Source organism: Crotalus tigris, unplaced genomic scaffold (genome assembly GCF_016545835.1).
Source record: "Crotalus tigris isolate CLP2741 ecotype Arizona unplaced genomic scaffold, ASM1654583v1 scf7180000017977.1317863, whole genome shotgun sequence".
Taxonomy (NCBI): domain Eukaryota; kingdom Metazoa; phylum Chordata; class Lepidosauria; order Squamata; family Viperidae; genus Crotalus; species Crotalus tigris.
In genome coordinates this window covers 123,868-143,009 of record NW_024096755.1, presented here as the reverse complement: position 1 = coordinate 143,009, position 19,142 = coordinate 123,868, and the positions used below count along the sequence as shown (strand labels likewise).

The following is a 19,142-nucleotide window of genomic DNA, read 5'->3' as shown; positions in this document are numbered from 1 at the left end:
CAAAGTGAAGAAAGATGTGTTTGTTTTTTTATTTATTTTTTCTCCCTCTTAAGAACAGCCCAAAGTTACCTGCTCAGGCAGGAAATCCTATACCATTTTCTTGCCTATTCTGCTCTCTCCCTTTTGCAAATGTTAGTGTGTTAATGCCTTTTCAAACTCTATCTGCAGACACAACCCCCTTTCCCCCCCTGCTTTTTTTTCTGGCTGTGTTGCTTTGAGAGGGAGAGAGATAGAGAGAGATAGAGAGAGAGGAGAAAGGGGAGGGGTTGATCTTTTTAACTTTTTCTGGGTTGATCTTTTTAACTTTTTCTGGGTTGATCTTTTTAACTTTTTCTGGGTTGATCTTTTTAACTTTTTCTGGGTTGATCTTTTTAACTTTGTCCCTGCTTAGAATTCAGGTTTGAGAAAGGTTGGGTGGCTGTGAAAATTTAATGCCCACTTTTGCAGTTTTTTTTTCTATTCAAAAGAGGAGTCAGTAATTGTTGGACAATTTTTTTTGGGAAATTTTTGAGTTTAAATTGTTTAATATCAACCAAAAGAGTTTGCTTAGATTTGTAAATGTTCTCCCTATTTAATGGAAATTTAATGGAAATCTGTTTCCATCTGAATAGAATTTGATTAAATTGGGATTTGACTAACTTTATATTAAAAGCAATACTAGAGTTTAGAAAAAAAAAACTTTCAGTAACTCAGAATATCTTATTAAACTTGTTTATTTTTTGTGTGAAGTTAGAACGAAGTTGAGAAAAATTTTGGGATTATAAATAGCTATGCTGTTTTGAGTAAAGATTTGTATGCAAAACTGTTGGAAAAAGAGCTTGTGTTAATAAATGCAAACAAGGTTTGGTGAGCTCTCCTTTGTTGGTTCTTTGCTAGGTAATTTATTTATAAACAAGGACAAAGGTTGGAGGAGGTTTTGGCCCAGAAGTGTGTGCGTGGGGAGGGGGGAAAGGCAGCCAGTGGCATTTTTATCTAAAATTGACATTTGGGGACATCTTGGTGGTTAGCATTTCTTATCAAGTGTGGACAATTTTAATCAGGAAGCCTAAAGGAGGTATACACTTGTTCGTAGCAAAGTGGTTTTCAGTTGTGGATTTGAAAGATGCTTTTTTCACGATTCCTATTCACAAGGCTAGCCAGCCGTTGTTTGCTTTTGAATGGGAGGGAGAACAAAAGAATGCCTTTAGGGAAGTGAAACGAGCTCTCACATCAGCTCCAGCTTTAGCCTTGCCTAACTTAGAGAAGCCTTTCAATTTGTATGTTGATACCAGGAAGAATGTTGCCTTGGGGGTGTTAACTCAACAATTAGGACAGTGGCAACGCCCGGTGGCTTACTTATCTAAGCAATTAGATGGGGTTGCCCAAGGCTGGCCACATTGTCTGAAGGTTCTTGCTGCTATAGCAGTCCTTTTACAGGACTGTAATAAATTGACCTTCTCATGTTCCATAAGTGTCCACCCCCCTCATGCAGTTCATTCTATCTTGGATAATAAAGGGCATTTGTGGATCAGCAGTCAAAGGCTTTTTAAGTATCAGGCGATGATGATTGAAAATCCTCAAGTGAAATTAGTGGTGTCTAACCGGCTAAACCCTGCCACCCTATTGCCCACAGAAGTGGATTCAGAACACAACTGCTTGCAAGTTTTGGAAACTGTATATTCAAGCCGTCCGGATTTATCTGATATTCCTCTTCAGGATGCTGCCCTAAATTGGTATACAGACGGCTCGAGTTACATGCAGGATGGGAGGAGGGTTTCTGGATATGCGATTGTGAATGATGAGGAAGTGGTGGAAAGTAGTCCGCTAGGAGCAAACTGCAGTGCTCAAGTGGCAGAATGGTGGGCATTAATTAGAGCATTGGAAAGAGCTGAAGGGGAAACTTTAAATGTCTGGACAGATAATAAATATGCTTTTCTAACTCTGCATGCTCATGGTGCTGTGTATAAGGAGAGGGGATTCAGGGATTCGGCTGGCAAACATGGGTTACATGGACACTTGATAAAGCATCTTCTCGATGCAGTACAAAAGCCAGCAAAGGTTTCAGTTATGCATTGTAAAGGGCCATCAGGGGGGAGTATGGGGGAACTGAATAAGCAAGTGGAAAAACTTAGGAATTATGTTGTTGAACAAACACCTCCTAAACTAATAACAAGATGTCATCCCTTTAAACCAGGGGATAAGGTGTGGGTAAAACATTGGAAACATGAACAACTGGAGGGGAGATGGGAAGGACCTTATGGAGTAATAATGGCCTCTCCTTTAGCAATAAAGATTGCAGAATCTAAATCTTGGATTCACTGGACCAGAATTAAAGCAGCTGCAGAACCTCTGTGGACAGTGAACAGGGACCCCAAGGTTCCCACCAAACTCACTCTTAAACGTGTTTAGTATGTTTAATGAATATTTTATTGTTTGTAAACCAGATATTGTATTAGCACAAGTGTATCCTGTACATATATCTACGGCTGTCTGGCTGAAATTCAACCCCCTGCTAAGCCACACCCGGAAGCTGGCTTTCTACGCACGGGAGAAGAAAGGATGAAAGGCTTCCTTCTGCTTTTATATATTACTATTGTTGCATGTAATAATGTTTGTCTTTCTAATTTAGGCCAATGGAGCAAGCCAGAAGAAGCTCCACGCCTTATCCAATCTTATGCTATAGGCACGGGCACTTGCAAAGGTCACCCCCCTATTGGATTTTCCCCAGAATGCTGGAATGGTAGCTGGCCTCATCCTTGTCAATTTCCCCAAGCATTTGACAGAATAGTTAAAGAAGCCTGTATTACAAGACCACCTGTCAATCCCGAAGCCTGTCAGTATGTTGGATATATTCTTAGGAAAGGCATATGTGTAAAGGCCCCATATAAGAAGCCTCCTCCTCCTGTTACTCTGGAGTGTGGGCCTCCCTTATTCTGGGGATGGGAGCGGGTCACCCTAGTCTCGCAGTTGAAGACGGGATGGAAGGGGACTTGCATCGTACATGTAATCCCGGGGGAATTAGGAGTTACTAACCAACGACCCCCGAGGAAGCGCCCAGAGAGAAAACGAAGCACAAGGTCCCAGCAGAATAAGGATATGCCCCATCCATTGGAGTCAAGGATGCAATATAATTTGTGGGTCAATTGGCTAAACTAGCCAACACAACTGATTTTTGCCTTTCTGAAGCATATGACATGGAAAATTTGCTGTCCACATGTTTAATACCCGTATGTGTTCCTGTCACAGCAGCCAAGGAGTTCAGTCACCACGAGTTTAAAGAACACATAGGCTATGAAACAATGTACAGCGGGGTCACATTTCCAAGTTTCTACCCACTGATGCTTTAGCTTTACATACTCCTAACGTAGCCATTCCAGAAGACTTATAATGTGCACATATCACAGGGTGTGAGCAGAATACACCTTCACCTCATTGCCTGAAAGTGAGCCAAGAAAGGCTAAATTGCACATTTTTCCAAACAGTGTCTTTTGGGTATGCAAGCATATGGTTACCTAAAGGGTGGTTCTTCACATGTGGGAATTCCAGAGACAAGAGTATAACAACATACATACATAAGACCCAAGTGTTATGGAATGAAACTTATCTGCATAGATGAGATAAGTCTCATCAGGGGGGAATAAAGTGGTACCTGGAAAAATATTAATGGTCTGACAAAGAATATGGGTAAAAAGCAGATGGCCCACCAAAGATTGTGTGTGTAAGGGAGGTTTGTTTTGCTTACAAGACAACTCTTAAATTTAGGATGGCCTGACATCCTGTTCCCAGCTCTGCACATGATATATTACTAACTGCCTGTCACATGGTATATCTAAATTGCTTAACACTTGATATATTGCTGATTGCTAAAAACATTCCAATGTAAACGAGGAGCTATCGATTATAGATCTGTCCAGTAGTTTTCCCCTGTTAGAATAAGGACCTATAGAATGTAACCATGTGAGGCATGTGACCTGCTCAGGAAATAACTCTGCTTGAAGGGTTATAAAAATGGTCATCAATGTACAATCTGAGTTCAGATTCCTTCAGCCAGGATGGCTCTCTGAACCTGCGCAATAAACTTCCCTTTCCTGAAAGAGCTGATTCAAGTTTTTTTTTAATTCTATAACAAGAAAATTGCAAAATAACATTAATATATAAGAATTCCTCTGCTGGAGTAGTGGACAGAGAGATACCCTGCTAAGTAACAATGTGAAAGAGCAAATTCACCATCAGATTAAGTAGTTATCTGAATCCCTCTTGGGTTCCAGGGGGTTAAAACAGCCCCACTCTCTCCTTATAAGAAAAGTCAGGCACAGCTCAGAAAAGCCAGGTACAGCCATACTTCTCTGTGTATTAATGATTCAGCTGTGGAGGTGGTTAGCAGCATCAAGTTTCTGGGTGTGCAGCTAATGAGTAGCTTCGCTTGGTCGCTCAACAGTGAGACACTGGTGAAGTGGGCACAGCAGCGCCTACATTTTCTGCGTTGCATGAGAAAAGCACATCTTCCTTCCCCAGTCCTTACCACTTTGTACAAAGGGACAATCGAGAGCATCCTGTCATATGGCATTACTGTCTGGTTTGGAAGCATCACTGCTTCAGACAGGAAGGCAGTGCAGGGAGTGGTGAGGATGGCAGAAAAGATCATTGGCAGTTCTCTCCCTTCCCATCCAGGACATAGAACGTAAGCATTGCTTGAGCAGGGTCCACAATATTGGCTGGGAAGATACATATCCTCTTCACAACCTGTTTTTCTTGTTAAGAGAAGGCAACAGAATTTCATTTTTAATGTGGGCCAATGTGTTCAGAGTAAAAAATGACAATAAAGATTATCTTATCTTATAGATAGTCCTCAACCTGTGATCTAAATTGAGCCCAGAATTCTGATTGTATGTTATTGCATTTATAAATAGAAGGATCATGTAATCAGACCTAATTTTAGGACATTTCTTGCAGCAAGCACTAAATCAGTTTTCCCCAATGAATGGGTTTTTAATGGGAACTGGAAGTAAATGCTGGAAACTGGCAAAAATATATATATTGTAAATCGCAATCACATTAAAAAAAAAGGACCCTTCTCTCTTAAAATTTTGCCTCAACATGCATATTACTGGTCTTTGGCAAGTATCTAGCTTGTTAGCTGGTAGCCAGAAATGCTGGCACCGATATTTTTCCTGGAAGCAGTATGTATGAAGAGGAAGTTGAACCTACACCATTTTCATACAGTACATTCATCCAACCTATGGTTTTGGCCCTGCTGCTCTGAAAATGTGGAGAGGGTGAGAGGGGGAGGAATGGGGAGTTGCTTTGGATAGTGAGATGGCTGCCATATCAAATTAATAAATACACAAAATATTGTAAGCATATGTCCAGTGCTGCACCAATTTATTTCTGGGGCATTAAAGCAGCATGCGTCAATTAGACTTTTGGAAGATTCTAAATATATGTTGAAAATGCCACTTGTAGCTTCAGTTCTGGAACATCTAAGTTGTGGGGGGTAACCTTAATTCATGGTGGTAGGAGAAGAGGAGAGAAAGGAAAAGAGGGAGAACAACTCCTTTGCTGTTGGGCTTTTGTATTGGAGTTATTCCTGTGGCATGAACTTTGACCTGAGGTTCAGTGTGCCCTTCCTTATGGTGGTGGGTTAATCCTATTATATCATAAAGGGCAAATCCTGCTTCCCTGGGGCTGTGGCTGATGGCTGTCTCCTGTGTTGGATTTTTTTGGGTAAGGGGTTGCTGGTTCTAGGGATCTTTGTCTTTCTAATCCCATCAGCTCTAAGCTCCCTGACTCCAATCTTTCTGAAAGGATTATCAAATCTGCATTTCTACAGACCTGGTTTCTGCTTGGAGCAGAGAGACTTGGATTTGCTTTCCTTTGGGGAAATATAATATTCTGTTCTTTTTAATATCCCCCAAAATATTTCCTTCTCTAGGAGGGTGGGGGTGGGTGCTGACTTCCAACAATAATGATCTGGTCAGAGAGACTTGATTAACAACTTTTAAACTGTTAATGCAAAAAGGGGAAGGCACTAATAGAGCCAGCAGAAAAAGATTCTTGCAGTGGCTCCCAAAAGGGGGAGCTTCCAACCTATGGAGATCTAAAGCCAGGGCAAAAGTTGTGTTAGGTAGAAAAGAAATTTATAATGTCCAATATTCTGTGCCAATTCTTTTAAATGTTTGGTGTCACTTTGAGCTTCCAATCAGGTCTCACATGCCTCCAAAATTCTTCACAGCCATGTTTATCCTCAGTACATAACCAATGGCTGCCCAATTTCAAGGGTTGTTTCCTGTCTTAGCTCTTAGTTTAGTGCATCCAAGTTTTTGTAATTTTCAATTAAGGTTAGACAGTGTGCAAGCCAAGCTATTAATATTTCTTAAATTGCACACAGTGAGCCCTAGGACTCCAACTCTGAGTCCACCAGTGCAACATATTCAGGGCTTGGGTTTGGAGATCTCTTTCCAGCTATCTCCTCAGTGAGGGCATATGAACTGTAAATCGGATGAGGGGGCTTGGTTCCTTCCCCTTGGAATTTGCTGGAAGGTATGCATGCAAAGACCTTAGTGCCACAAAGCAAGAACCACCCTGGGGAGCTTTACTGAAGGTAGGTGAAGGGGGATAGCCTCAGTGTGATTCTGAATGGTGTGTGTGTGTGTGTGTGTGTGTGTGTGTGTGTGTATGTGCAGCTACTTCTACAAGACATGCAATACAAATGTCCTGGACAAAGTTTCCTCCCATCAGACAGAAGTCCAAGGTATTCAGTACTTGCTGTGCCAACCATTCCCAAATGCGATCCCTCCATGAATCCATGTGGCTACTTAATTACAAGGTAAATGAGGCAAGAAAGAAAACGTTACAATGAGTTTCCGCCCTCCCCCCATAGTTTTTCCAGTTGTCTTCTTAGACTTCACATGGGGGCCAATTAATCCAAGAGTCCTTCTTTTCTCTGCAGCTTTCACAGGCATCTGAGTGATGTAGGGCTTGGGAAGATCTATTACACTGGTTACATGGTGACTTTCTAGCGGATGGCTGGATTCAAATCCAATTTTCTGGCTCAAATTAATGGAGGGTTCCCTCTGGAGGCAGCATCTGGGTCAGTGTGCTCTGCTTCCAAACGTTGTGTAGGGCTGAAAGATATGAGAGCAGGGTCCCTTCCCCCCCTTTGTGGGTGACTCTCTCAGGAGAGGCAAAGGCATGGAGAACAGAGGATAAGAAATGGAGCAATGGGGTGTGTGTGTGGATAGCTTGTAGGCAGGATTTTGAAAAGACATTAAGGTTAACATTGCAGATGTTTTTTTTATTTATTAAAAAAGTTTTTATTTTCCATTTATTCATACAAAATACAATTAACCATTGGTACCGCCTGCCCATTCCCCCCATGGGACAGATACTACTTCCAACCATTTGGAATAGCTGTCCACGACAATGAGTAATACCTGTCCCTGGAATGGCCCCGCAAAGTCAATGTGTACGTGAGACCAAGGGGTGTGCATGGTCTCCCAGCGGTGAACAGGTCTCTCTCTCTTTTTTTTTTATTCAAAAAGTTTTTATTTTCCATTTATTCATGCAAAATACAATTAACCATTGGTATCGCCTGCCCATTCCCCCCAGGCTGCGTCCACCCTCTCTAAACCTTCCCTACTTCCCTCCTCTTTCTCTCCTCCCCTCCTACTCTCTTCCCCTCCCCATTTCCTCTAACCATCCTACTTCCTCCCTACTCCTTCCTCCCCTCTCATCCCTCTCACACACATGAACATAGGGGACATGCCCAAGCATTTGCCATAACTATATTATCATTACCCACCCACTCACCCATCCACCCACCCTCAACCCTCCCCCCCTCGCTTCCCAGAGCAGAATACAGGGTTATTAATAAGAAGGTTAACAATAATAAAAAAGGAAAAAAAAGAAAGAAAAAAAATCATACTTAACCTTTAACTTCCCTTAAATTAAGACATATAAACAAATCTCTATAACAGTTACTATAAAATTTACTCATAAAATAAATGAAACTTTATAGTCCCATATTTTTTCTGAATATAATCTATCCATCTTCTCCATACAATAATATATCTTTCTTGTGTATGATCTTTCAAATAAGCAGAAATTTTTGCCATTTCTGCAAAGTTAGAAACTTTAAATATCCATTCTTCTAAAGTAGGCAATGAGTCCTTCTTCCAATATGAGCCTACTAATAACCTTGCTGCAGTTAATAAATTCAACATTAAAGTAGTTTCTTTGTCATTTAAATCCACAAAGATACCCAATAGGAATAATTGAGGGGTGAACTTTTATCTTCCTTTTAAAAATCTTTTGAATGTTCCACCAAATCATAATCCAAAAAGCCTTTACCTTTTTACAATTCCACCAAACATGAAAATATGTCGCATCCATATTACCACATCTCCAACATTTGGGTTGTAAATTTGGATACATACAAGATAATTTTTTAGGATCTAAATGCCATCTGTAAAACATTTTATAAAAAATTTCCCTCAAATTTTGAGCTTGTGTAAATTTAACATTTCTAATCCAAATTGTCTCCCATAAGTCCAATGGGATCGGATCCTGGATATTCTGAGCCCATTTAATCATACAGTCTTTAACCAATTCTTTTTCAGAGTCTAATTCTATTAAAGCATTGTAAATTCTTTTTATATGGGCCTGACTCTGATCTTTAATCTGAATAACCAGATTTCCATCTTCTAGTGGTATTCCTTCTTTCTTATCTACAGTCCACCTGTCCACTATTTGTAAATATTGAAACCATGACTGTAGAATATTTTCTTGCCTTAATACATCTAGAGATTTTAAATGCCAATCCGAACCTGACCAAATTAATAATTCTTTATACGAAATTTTATCAAAGTTCATCCCCTTAGAAATCCCCTCAAATGCATGTCTAGGAATCCCCCAGATAGGTATTTTATAGTTTAACCTATAATAATACTTTTTCCAAACTCGAAGTAAGGCACTCCTCAAAATATGTAATTTGAAAGCCTGGTCCACTTTCTTATTAAAAATTAAATATGCATGCCAACCATACATTAAATCCCACCCTTCAAGAACAAGAATATCCTTATTTGTTAAATTAAGCCAATCACTTATCCAAGTTAAGGCTGCTGCATCATAATATAATTTCAAATTGGGTGCTTTAAGTTCTCCTCTTTCTCGGGCATCTTGCAAAATCTTAAACTTAACCCTTGGTTTTTTCCCAGCCCAAATGAATTTATTGATACCCTTCTGCCATTTCTCCAAATTTACATCTTTTTTTAAAATAGGTATCATCTGAAACAAGAAAAGAAACTTTGGTAGAACATTCATTTTTACAGCTGAAATTCTCCCCAACAGTGACAATTGCAATTTTTTCCAGTCATTTAAATCCTTTTGCACTTTTGCCCATAGTAATTCATAATTATTTTTATACAATTTTCCATTTGAGGCAGTTAAATATAGTCCCAGATATTTAACCTTTTTCACCATCTGAAAACCTGTAGCTTTAACCAAACTTTCCTTGTCATTGGCTAACATATTCTTAGATAATATCTTAGTCTTATGGTTATTGACTTTAAAACCAGAAACTTTTCCATACTGTGTTATAAGTTCTAATAAACAATCAACCGCTCTAATCGGTTGTTCCAAAATCAAAACCAAATCATCTGCAAAAGCCCGTAATTTATACTCATTTTTTTCTTATCTTTATGCCCTTGATTACCGTTGATTCTCGAATCTGGATCAACAAAATCTCCAATGTTAAAACAAATAACAATGGAGATAATGGACATCCTTGTCTTGTCCCTTTTTCAATATTAAAAGTCTCAGTCAATCCCCCATTAACAACAATTTGAGCCGATTGTTGCTGATATGTAGCTTTAAGTGCATGTAAAAAATTATCCCCAAAATTCATTTTCTCTACCAATGAGAATAAGAATTGCCAATCTAATTTTTCAGCATCCAAAAATATAAAAGTCACCGGAATCTGGTTGTTCTTATCCAAATACTCAATTAAGTTAATAATTTGTCTAACATTATATTTCATGTATTGCCCTGTTATGAATCCTGATTGATCACTGTGAATCAAATCCTTCATAACCTGCATTAATCTATTTGCCAAAATTTTTGTAAAAATCTTGTAATCTACATTTAATAATGATATCGACCTATAATTCTTAGGCTCTGTGAGATCTTGATCCTCCGTTGGAATCAATGATATAAACGCTGTTTTCCAAGAAGGAGGAACTTGTGCTCCCAGCAAGATACTATTAAAAAGCTCCTTTAGTGGCTCCAACATTTCTTCATATAAATTTTTATAATACGTCGATGTCAATCCATCTGTTCCTGGAGACTTTCCCACCTTTAACTGCTTGATAGCTAAGCCAATTTCCTCCACAGTAATTAAACAATTCATCCCATTTTGCTGTTCCTCAGAAAGTTTAGTAAAATGTACTGATTGTAATTATTTATCTATATCCATTCCCTTTATATTATCATTTGAGTATAGTTTTGTGTAAAAATCTAAAAAACTCTTTTAAATCAAATTTTGCTGAAAAACCTCAGTACCTTTATATTTTACTTTCTCTATAATCCTAGCCTTCTGTTTCTTTCGTAACTGATAAGCCAACCACCTCCCAGGCTTATTCGCATTACAAAAAGTATTATGTCTCATATAATGCAAATTGGTAGCCATCTGATCTGCCATCAACATATTAAATTGTTCCCTAAGCATCTTTATAGAAACCTTTAAGTTATTATCAGTTGGGTTAAGAGCAAGTGCTTCTTCTTTTATTTTAATCTCATCTTCTATTTCTCTACGTCTTTGTATCCTTTTATCCCTAAAAACTTTATTTAAATCAATTAAAATTTCCCTCATATACGCCTTACTGGCGTCCCAGACCATGGGCATCGATGTACCCTTACTCATATTTATTTAACGCAAAAAACTCCTTTAAATACTCTTTACATTTTTGTACAAACTCTCCCCGGGTAAACAAATTCTCATTCAGTCTCCAAGGCCTTCTGTTCCTATCTTCCAAGTATAGCTCCATCCACACAGGACTATGGTCTGAAAGGGTCCTGGGAAAGATTTTTACCTTTCTCATCCTAGAAAGAAAATCACTAGTAATCAAAAAGAAGTCAATCCTTGAAAATGAATGGTGTCTATCCGAATAGAAGGTAAAATCTCTATCACTTGTGTTCCTTTCTCTATCACTTGTGTTCCTTTCAAATCAAAAAAAGTTTTGGGTAATTTAGTTTGAATAAATTTTTTTGAAGAGCTCTTTTTATCTATAGTTATATCCAAAACTCCATTCCAGTCACCCATCAAAATTACAGATTTATAATCCAACTGGGATATCTTCCCATGCAAAAGCTTATAAAATTGCTTCTGTTGTTGATTAGGGGCATATAATCCAACAATAAGAACTTTCTTGCCTTGTAACAGTAGTTCCACAAAGATATATCTTCCTTCAAGATCAACCTCAATTAATTTAGCCGATAAATTTTTCTTCACATAAATTACAACACCCCCTTTTTTCCCTGGAGCTGGAGTTATAAAATGTGATCCCAAACGAGAATTTGTCAGATATTTTGAGTCTTTTGAAGTTATATGAGTCTCTTGCAAACATATCAAGTCATTATTATGTTGTTTCAAATAGTAGAAGACCTTTCTCCGTTTCTGAGGTGAGTTTAAGCCATTAACATTCCAGGTCAGGAACTTGGCCATCTACACCAGCCTGAAGCCTTTGAACCATAGTCTGAAGATCAACTGTCGAAGATCTTTTAGGTCTTGCCCCTCCCACAGGCTCTGTAGTAACCATTCCTTCTACTTTATCGCCACTGTTCTGCTGCTGCTCTTTTTCTTTGCGTTTATGGGCAGCTCGTGTCATCCTTTGATCTTTTATCTCAAGATTCTGTACAGGCAACACCACTTGTTCCATGACCATCAATGAGGAAGCTCCTGTCATAACGGGCTCTTCAATTATCCTTGTTTGTGGAGGTGAAGACGGTCTTGCCTTTAGAATAGAGTGATAGAAATCTCTTGCCTTTAAATCTGTACTTAATCTGTAACATATTCCATCATAATTCATTACTATTCTTCTTGGAATCTCCCATCTGAACTGGATTTGACGACGTTTTAACTCATCAGACAGAAAAGTAAAATCTTTTCTACCTCTTAAAATTTTTGGAGATATTTCTTTTAAAATTATCACATCTTGAGCTGCAATTTGAAACCTCTTTTTATAAAAAGCCTGTATAATTTCATTACGAATAGATCTTCTGGAAAAGTAAATAACCACATCTCTTGGTAAATTTCTCTGTCTAGCAACCCGTGAGTTGACTCTGAAGATTCATTCCCAACTTCTTCTGGTCTCCATCCAAGATTAAAAGCAATATCTCTAACAATAAGCATCTTCAAATCTTCCTGGGAATTTTCTTTAAATCCTTGGATACGCAATGCAAACTCCGTTTCTCTGTATTGTGAAATTGTTTGTTCATCCTGTGTAACTTCTATCTTATTCTCCACTTCCTCCATTCTAAATTCCAGTTTTGCTGCATTTTCAGTAATCTCTTCCATTTTATCATCAATCCTTTCAATATGCAGGGCAAGACCAGAAAACGCAAATAGTATGTCTTCTATGACTTGCTTGTTCTTTTTCTCCAATAATTCTTCTGTAATAGCCCTATCTGCAATTATAAGATCTTTTACCTCCTCTTTAATATCCAAAGCAGTCATTTTTAAAGCCTCTTGTAAATCTTTGAGAGAGATTGCAGGAGGAGGAGAGGGTGGGGGTGATTTTGGTTTAGACCAGGGGTAGTCAACCTTGGCTCTTTTATGACTCGTGGACTTCAACTCCCAGAATTCCTGAGCCAGCTGTGCTGGCTCAGGAATTCTGGGAGTTGAAGTCCACGAGTCATAAAAGAGCCAAGGTTGACTACCCCTGGTTTAGACTGAGAAGCAGGCTGAGTCATTGGGGAGGAGATGGAAGCTTTAGGGACAGAGACCAAACGTTTTGAAGCCATTCTGTTAAGTTCAAAGGAGCAAAATTCTTGCCTCTATAATATCACAGTTCTTTAAATAATAATAAAAAAAAGAAAGAGGAACAAAATTCTTGCCTCTATATTTAAAACGTGAACTTTTAACTTTGTTACAAAGTCAAACAAGAAAGACAGTCGCCATTTTGCCTTTCATTTTCCCTTTCTTCAAAAAGGAAAGTAAACAAAAAAGGGGGGGGGGAAGATGCTTGCAGGAGTTAAAGTCACAATAAATCTTAAATCCACTTTCTCCTGATCTGCTCCGTCTGCATTTGAATACTCACAAGCCTCCAAAAAAAGCAGATGTGGGAGCGGTGCCTTGCTTCATCCCAGAACTTCGGGACAAAGACGTCCTGGAGTGCGGAGTTGGCTCAGGCTCCGAGGGAGTTCTACCCTCCGATCCCTGAAATTATGGGGATCCAGGGGAGCTCTTACCTCTACCTGAGCAGCTCTTCTCTTCCCTTTCTCCCAGGGAAGAGATTCAAGCCGCAGGACAGCTGATTATAAAAGTCCTGCGGCTTTTACACAACCCAGGAATGGGCTGCTTTGTGAAAAGCAGTCATCGTAGCTGCTTGATCCACAGGATCAAGATGTTAAGTTGACAGATGAAACCCACTTAAACACATACAATATGTGCAAGAATGATTTTTTTCTGTGAATTAACTTAAAATATTCCCTCCTGATAACTTTGGGCCATTCTTACAAATATAGAGAGAGAAGGACAAAAAAAAAAGGAACACAGTTCTCTTCCTCCTGTTTTGCTGGCCAGACAAATTGGAGTGAGGGAATTTTCCTTTGCTTTGCTTATTTTACCGATTTTTTTTCTAACAGAATTTAAAATTCCTTCCTCTTTAGATTATAGACATTTAACAGTTACTTTTACCTCATACACAAAGACTTTGACAAACATGCACACACAAAGACAAGGGAAAGAGAACAGCATAGGAAACAGAACTCTTAGTTTTACACATTCTGGTCATTCCCACCATAAATCTCAGTCAGCTCAAATTAGGGAAGGTACCAATCTTAAGCGTATCACTTGGTTGCATAGAAAGAAAGAAAGAGAGAGAGAGAGAGAGAGAGAGAGAGAGAGAGAGAGAGAGAGAGAGAGAGAGAGAGAGAGGAGAGAGAAATCACTATTCCTATATTTTATTTTATTTTTTCTTTTAAGTACCTTTATTTAGCCAAATTGGTTTCCCAGCAAAGCCCTGAGCAAAGCCCATTCCTTACAAATTTCCCTTTATCATTTTTAATTCATACTGGATAGGACGGGCACTCGCCTCTCATCTCACACCACCAACAATTTCCTAGAGGGGATCTGGGCCTGACCCTAAGCCTCCTATGTTCCCTTTCAATGTGGGGTTCAAATGGCTTAGTTGGGTCTTTCCCCATGACTAAACTTACTGCTCTGCCTATCAGTTTTCAGACCAAAAATTTAAAGAATGGTCTGGGAGAACTCTGGTTCCCTAGTAGAGTATGGGCACTTCCTTCAAGGGAACATTGCCACGGTTTTTGGACCCAAAAGGGGTCCAGGAGGACCCGCCGCTCCCCTATGTTGTGAGTATGGGCACCTCCTTCCAATGGCCTTTTCCTTGCTCACACTACTTTACACTTCCTGTTCATACTTTCCCGCTTTCACTTTTCCCACAATGGTTTTCAGACTCAGGAGATCCTGGGAGGACCTGTTGCTTCTTCCAAGAAGTGAGTACCAGCACCTCCTAATCCTGATCTGGGCTTTGCTCACTGATTTCCCAGCTGGTTGCCCAAATCCAATTCTTTCAGTCACTTTTCCATTCCATTTTCACACAGCCTCTCCCTTCTCCTTACAAAAGGTCCTGCACTCCAGCCAAACCCCTATGCTTTCCAGAATCTGTTGGTTGAACAGATCTTTTGGCGGTTAGGAAAGGCCAGAGGGCGCAAGATCCAACTCTGTTTGGGGAAAGGGTCTTCTCTTTCACACACACAGCCATACATACATTTCCCTCGCTCTCCTGGGTTTTAAAGTTATAATTTAGAGGTACTCACCTTCTTTCCAAAGCAGCCCTTGAGCTCAAACTCAAAACTCCCTTTACTACCCCTGCTCAACTGGGCAGGGTCTGGTAAACTCATCCACAGACACAAAGGGTCTGCTGCCAGCAAGATGGAGGCTTACTCAGTCTCAGTCCTTTGGAGAGGTTGCTTTAGAAAGAAGTGGTGGGTTCAAATAATTTAACACCCAGTTCTCCACCTCACCTTCCTCCGCTTTGGTCAGGATGGGCTTCTCGGGGGGTCAGCTGGGATGGGGGCAGGAGGTCCCAGCAGGGTGGGGGAAGGAGGGTATGGTTGAGGAGGGGGCTGCAGAATTTTGGACTGGGGTGGGTGCAGGAGGATGGGGGGTGTTGAGTCCTCGGTTAATGGCAATGACAGCTCGAGACATTCTGTGGTTTCAGGAACTCTTTATTAGTCTTCAATAACCCCTGTTACAACTCTGAGCAGCACAAGCCTCTCAGCCTCTCTTAAAGACAAATCCCGGGCCAAAAAGCAACATTTAGGCGCGCGGCGTGCCTCGCGCATGCGCACGAGCGCTGGTGCCAGCCAGTCTGGTCCCGGGCAGCTTGCAACTGCCTGGGACCATTGTAACGTCCCGAGCCTGCCTCTGCAGGCTCAGGACACAACACCCCGTCCCCCCTGGCTAAGACTACATGAATAATTACACGCGACCTCAACACGAGCGTGGTGTGCCCACCCTTGCTCAATGGTACCATGCTATTGTTCTGGGCATTACTTCCCAGTGTCCCATTTCCGGCTTCCACAGAAACACACTCTTACTGTTTCTGCTTGGCCAGCAAAGTTATAAAATCTTCAAGATATTTGGGAGACCTCTTATCTCTCTTTGATCTGCGTAGGCCTTGATAATTCCCAGGTACACTTTGTCCAGAGGAGGCTATAGGTTCACCCCCTTTCTCAGACCCTGGTGGCCCCCATGGACCATGCCCTGTTGCCTGGCCTGCTTGCTTGCCCACCGGCTCGTCAGACCAGGACTTTGCTCTCTCTCTAACCTGGTTGACCTGCCTAGTTGCAGGCGTTCTGTCCCCTCTAGGAGGCTGCCTCTGTTGGGCAACTCTGAAGAGTCTCTCGAGCCCACACTGGACCTAGCATGAGGCTGCCTTCCTCCACTCCCCAGTTCCATAGCAGGACTGTCTGTAATTTCAGTACTGTCCCAAAACTCAGTTGCCCCCTCCGTTGAATTAGAGGGTTCAGGATCTAGATTTGGCCCTTCTATCACTTCCCTGTGGAAGTGTCCTTTTCTGGGGATGGTGGCGATGTTGGGCCAATTGCATTGATTGTGTGCCAGCTCTCTTGCAATGTTTAAGTTATTAGGATGCTCCCGGTTATTCTCCCTGACTGGAGTGCTGAAAGGTGTAAGTGTGTAATGATTATGCCCCCGGGGTGACTCCCTGGCTGGAGTATGCACTGTAGCCTGTGCGCTAGCTGGTTCCCCTGAATTCCTGTTCGGAACACTCGCGGAATCTTGTGATAGACCATCTGTGGCCTCTCTGTTGGGGCTGGTTGCTGCCAACACCCTTCCCTTTGTCCATAGGGGTCCCCCTCCCCTCTGGAAAAGAACCAGGAGTCTCTGAAGGTAAGTCCAGTCTTGTACGCAGCTGGTCGATATGCCGTCACAGGATACGACCGTCATCCAAGGAGACCTGGTAGGACAAAGGACCTGTAACCTTGCAAACTAGAGCAGGAACCCACAAGTAACCTGGCCCGTAGTTAAGGGTCCATACAGGGGCACCCACTTGCAATTGCCTTGATGCCCTGGGTTGTGTACCCCTAGGAGGCAGTCTGTCCGGGTGCAACTGGTCAAGTTTAGTAGTCAGTTTGCGCCCCCAGCGAAGTTCAGCTGGGCTTCTTCCCGTAGAAGTGGAAGGTGTAGTGCGGTAAGCAAGGAGGAAGTCAGCCAACCTGTGATGCCAGTCCCCATAGGTCAGTTTCTTTAAAGCATCCTTGGTGATGCGGACCATCCATTCAGCCATCCCGTTGGTGGAAGGGTGGAAGGGCGCAGAGGTGGCATGACGAATCATGTTGGCCTGTAAGAAAGCTTGGAATTCGGAAGAAGTGAATTGAGGGCCATTGTCAGACACCAAAACATCCGGAAACCCGTGTGCAGCAAAAATTCCCCTTAGTACTTGGATAGTCTTTGCAGTGGTAGTGGAGGAGAAAGGTACAACCTCAAGCCATTTTGAATAGCTATCAACCAGGACCAAGAAGAATTGACCCTGAAAGGGCCCAGCGTAATCAATGTGCACCCTAGACCATGGAGACTGTGTTTCTTCCCATCTATGCACAGGAGCCTGGGGCATTTCTGGGCGTGAGCGCTGACAAAGGCGGCAAGCGTGCACCTTAGCCTCAATTTCCTTGTCTAATCCAGGCCACCATAAATGGCTGCGTGCAAGTGCCTTCATTCGTACAATGCCAGGATGACCCTCGTGAAGGGAACCTAAGACCCTAGACATCATTGAGGTAGGAATGACAACTCTGCTGCCCCACAGCAGACAACCCTGGAAAGTGGATAACTCATTCCTTTTCAGCCAGAAACTCTGAAACTCAGTGCCTGGACAACTCTCTGGCCAACCAGACAAAACCCAGGATAAGACACGAGAAAGTGTGAGATCCTTGGCTGATTCAGCAGCCACATCCCTGGTGTTTAGAGGTGATTCAGACAGTGCCTGAATTGAAAGGATGTTGATTTCCGGGGCAGGATCAGCCTCTACTACTTGTAAGGGTAATCTACTGAGGTCATCAGCATGGCCCATTTCCTTGCCAGGTTTGTGAATTAGAGAAAAGTCATAAGCTGACAGGAATATTGATCATCTGAGCATCCTGGGGGAGATGATGTGGGGGGTCTGTTTGTTAGCGGTAAACAACCCCAACAAAGGCTTATGATCATTGTAGACTGTGAAACGTCTGCCATACAAAAAATCATGGAATTTTTTAATTCCAGCAACAACAACTAGGGCCTCCCTGTCTATCTGGGCATAATTCCTTTCAGCAGAGGACAATGTTCTGGAATAATATGCAACAGGAACCTGAGTTCCATCTGGTCTGAGATGACTGAGTACTGCTCCTACTCCATAAGGAGAAGCATCACAAGCAATGCACACAGGAAGAGTTTCATTGAAGTGTGCAAGCACATTGTTGGACGTTAGTAAGGCCTTAACCTCATTGAAGTTTGCTTCCTGTGCCTGTGACCACTGCCACACTACCTGTTTGTCCAGAAGCCTATGAAGTGGTTCAGCTACATTAGCCTTATTAGGAATGAAGGAATTATAAAAATTCAAGAGTCCCAGAAAAGCTTGCAGTTCAGTTTTGGACTTAGGTCTAGGAGCTTGCAAGATAGCTTTTAATTTGGACTCAGCAGGATGAATCCCATTGGCATCAATTTTGAATCCCAGAAAATCTGTAGAAGGCACCCCAATTTTACATTTGTCCTTTTAAAGCTTGAGTCCTGTTTTCTGGAACCGCAGCAGGACAGCCCTCAATCTCTCAGCTAGATTTTGGGTGGAGTCTCCAGCAATTAAGACATCATCAAAATAGGGGCAAACCCCTGGTAAACCTCTCAAAGTATTTTCCATTACACTTTGGAAAATTCCAGGAGCTACGTTTACTCCAAATTGTAGTCTCTTAACTTTGAATGCCCCCCTATGAGTTACAATGGTTTGTGCTACAGCAGCAGCTTCATCAACAGGCAGCTGTTGATAAGCCTGTGCTAAGTCAAGCTTTGCAAAAACATGTCCCCCCTTGAGGGAGGCCAGAATATGGCTGACTACAGGTACAGGATAGGCATGTTGTTGCAATGCCTTATTGAGAGTGCATTTGTAATCTGCACAGGTGCGAATGTCCCCATTAGCCTTAAGAGGCGTGACTATGGGAGTTTCCCAAGGACTGGAGTCAACAGGTTCTAAGATTCCTTGCTGAATTAATTTGTCCAATTCAGCATCAATTTTCCCTTTTAAAGCAAAAGGTACCCTTCTTGCTTTTACTCTGATCGGAGTGACAGTGGGGTCCAACTTCAAAGAGACTGGGGGCCCTTTGTATGTGCCCAGCTGTGGGCTGAAAACATCCGCAAATTCTTTGCAGACTTCCTGTAA

At 41.5% G+C, this 19,142-nt stretch overlaps 1 protein-coding gene across 1 annotated transcript; it reads right to left on the bottom strand.

Moving 5' to 3' along the window:
- Positions 1-16,844: 16,844 nt before the first annotated feature.
- Positions 16,845-19,142, bottom strand: LOC120309014 (uncharacterized protein K02A2.6-like; the record flags this gene model as incomplete). The annotated part of the gene is made up of 4 exons (XM_039345791.1): positions 16,845-17,567; positions 17,637-17,666; positions 17,769-17,794; positions 19,025-19,142. Coding segments are annotated over 4 exons (897 nt in total), but the record flags the coding sequence as incomplete, so codon positions are not given.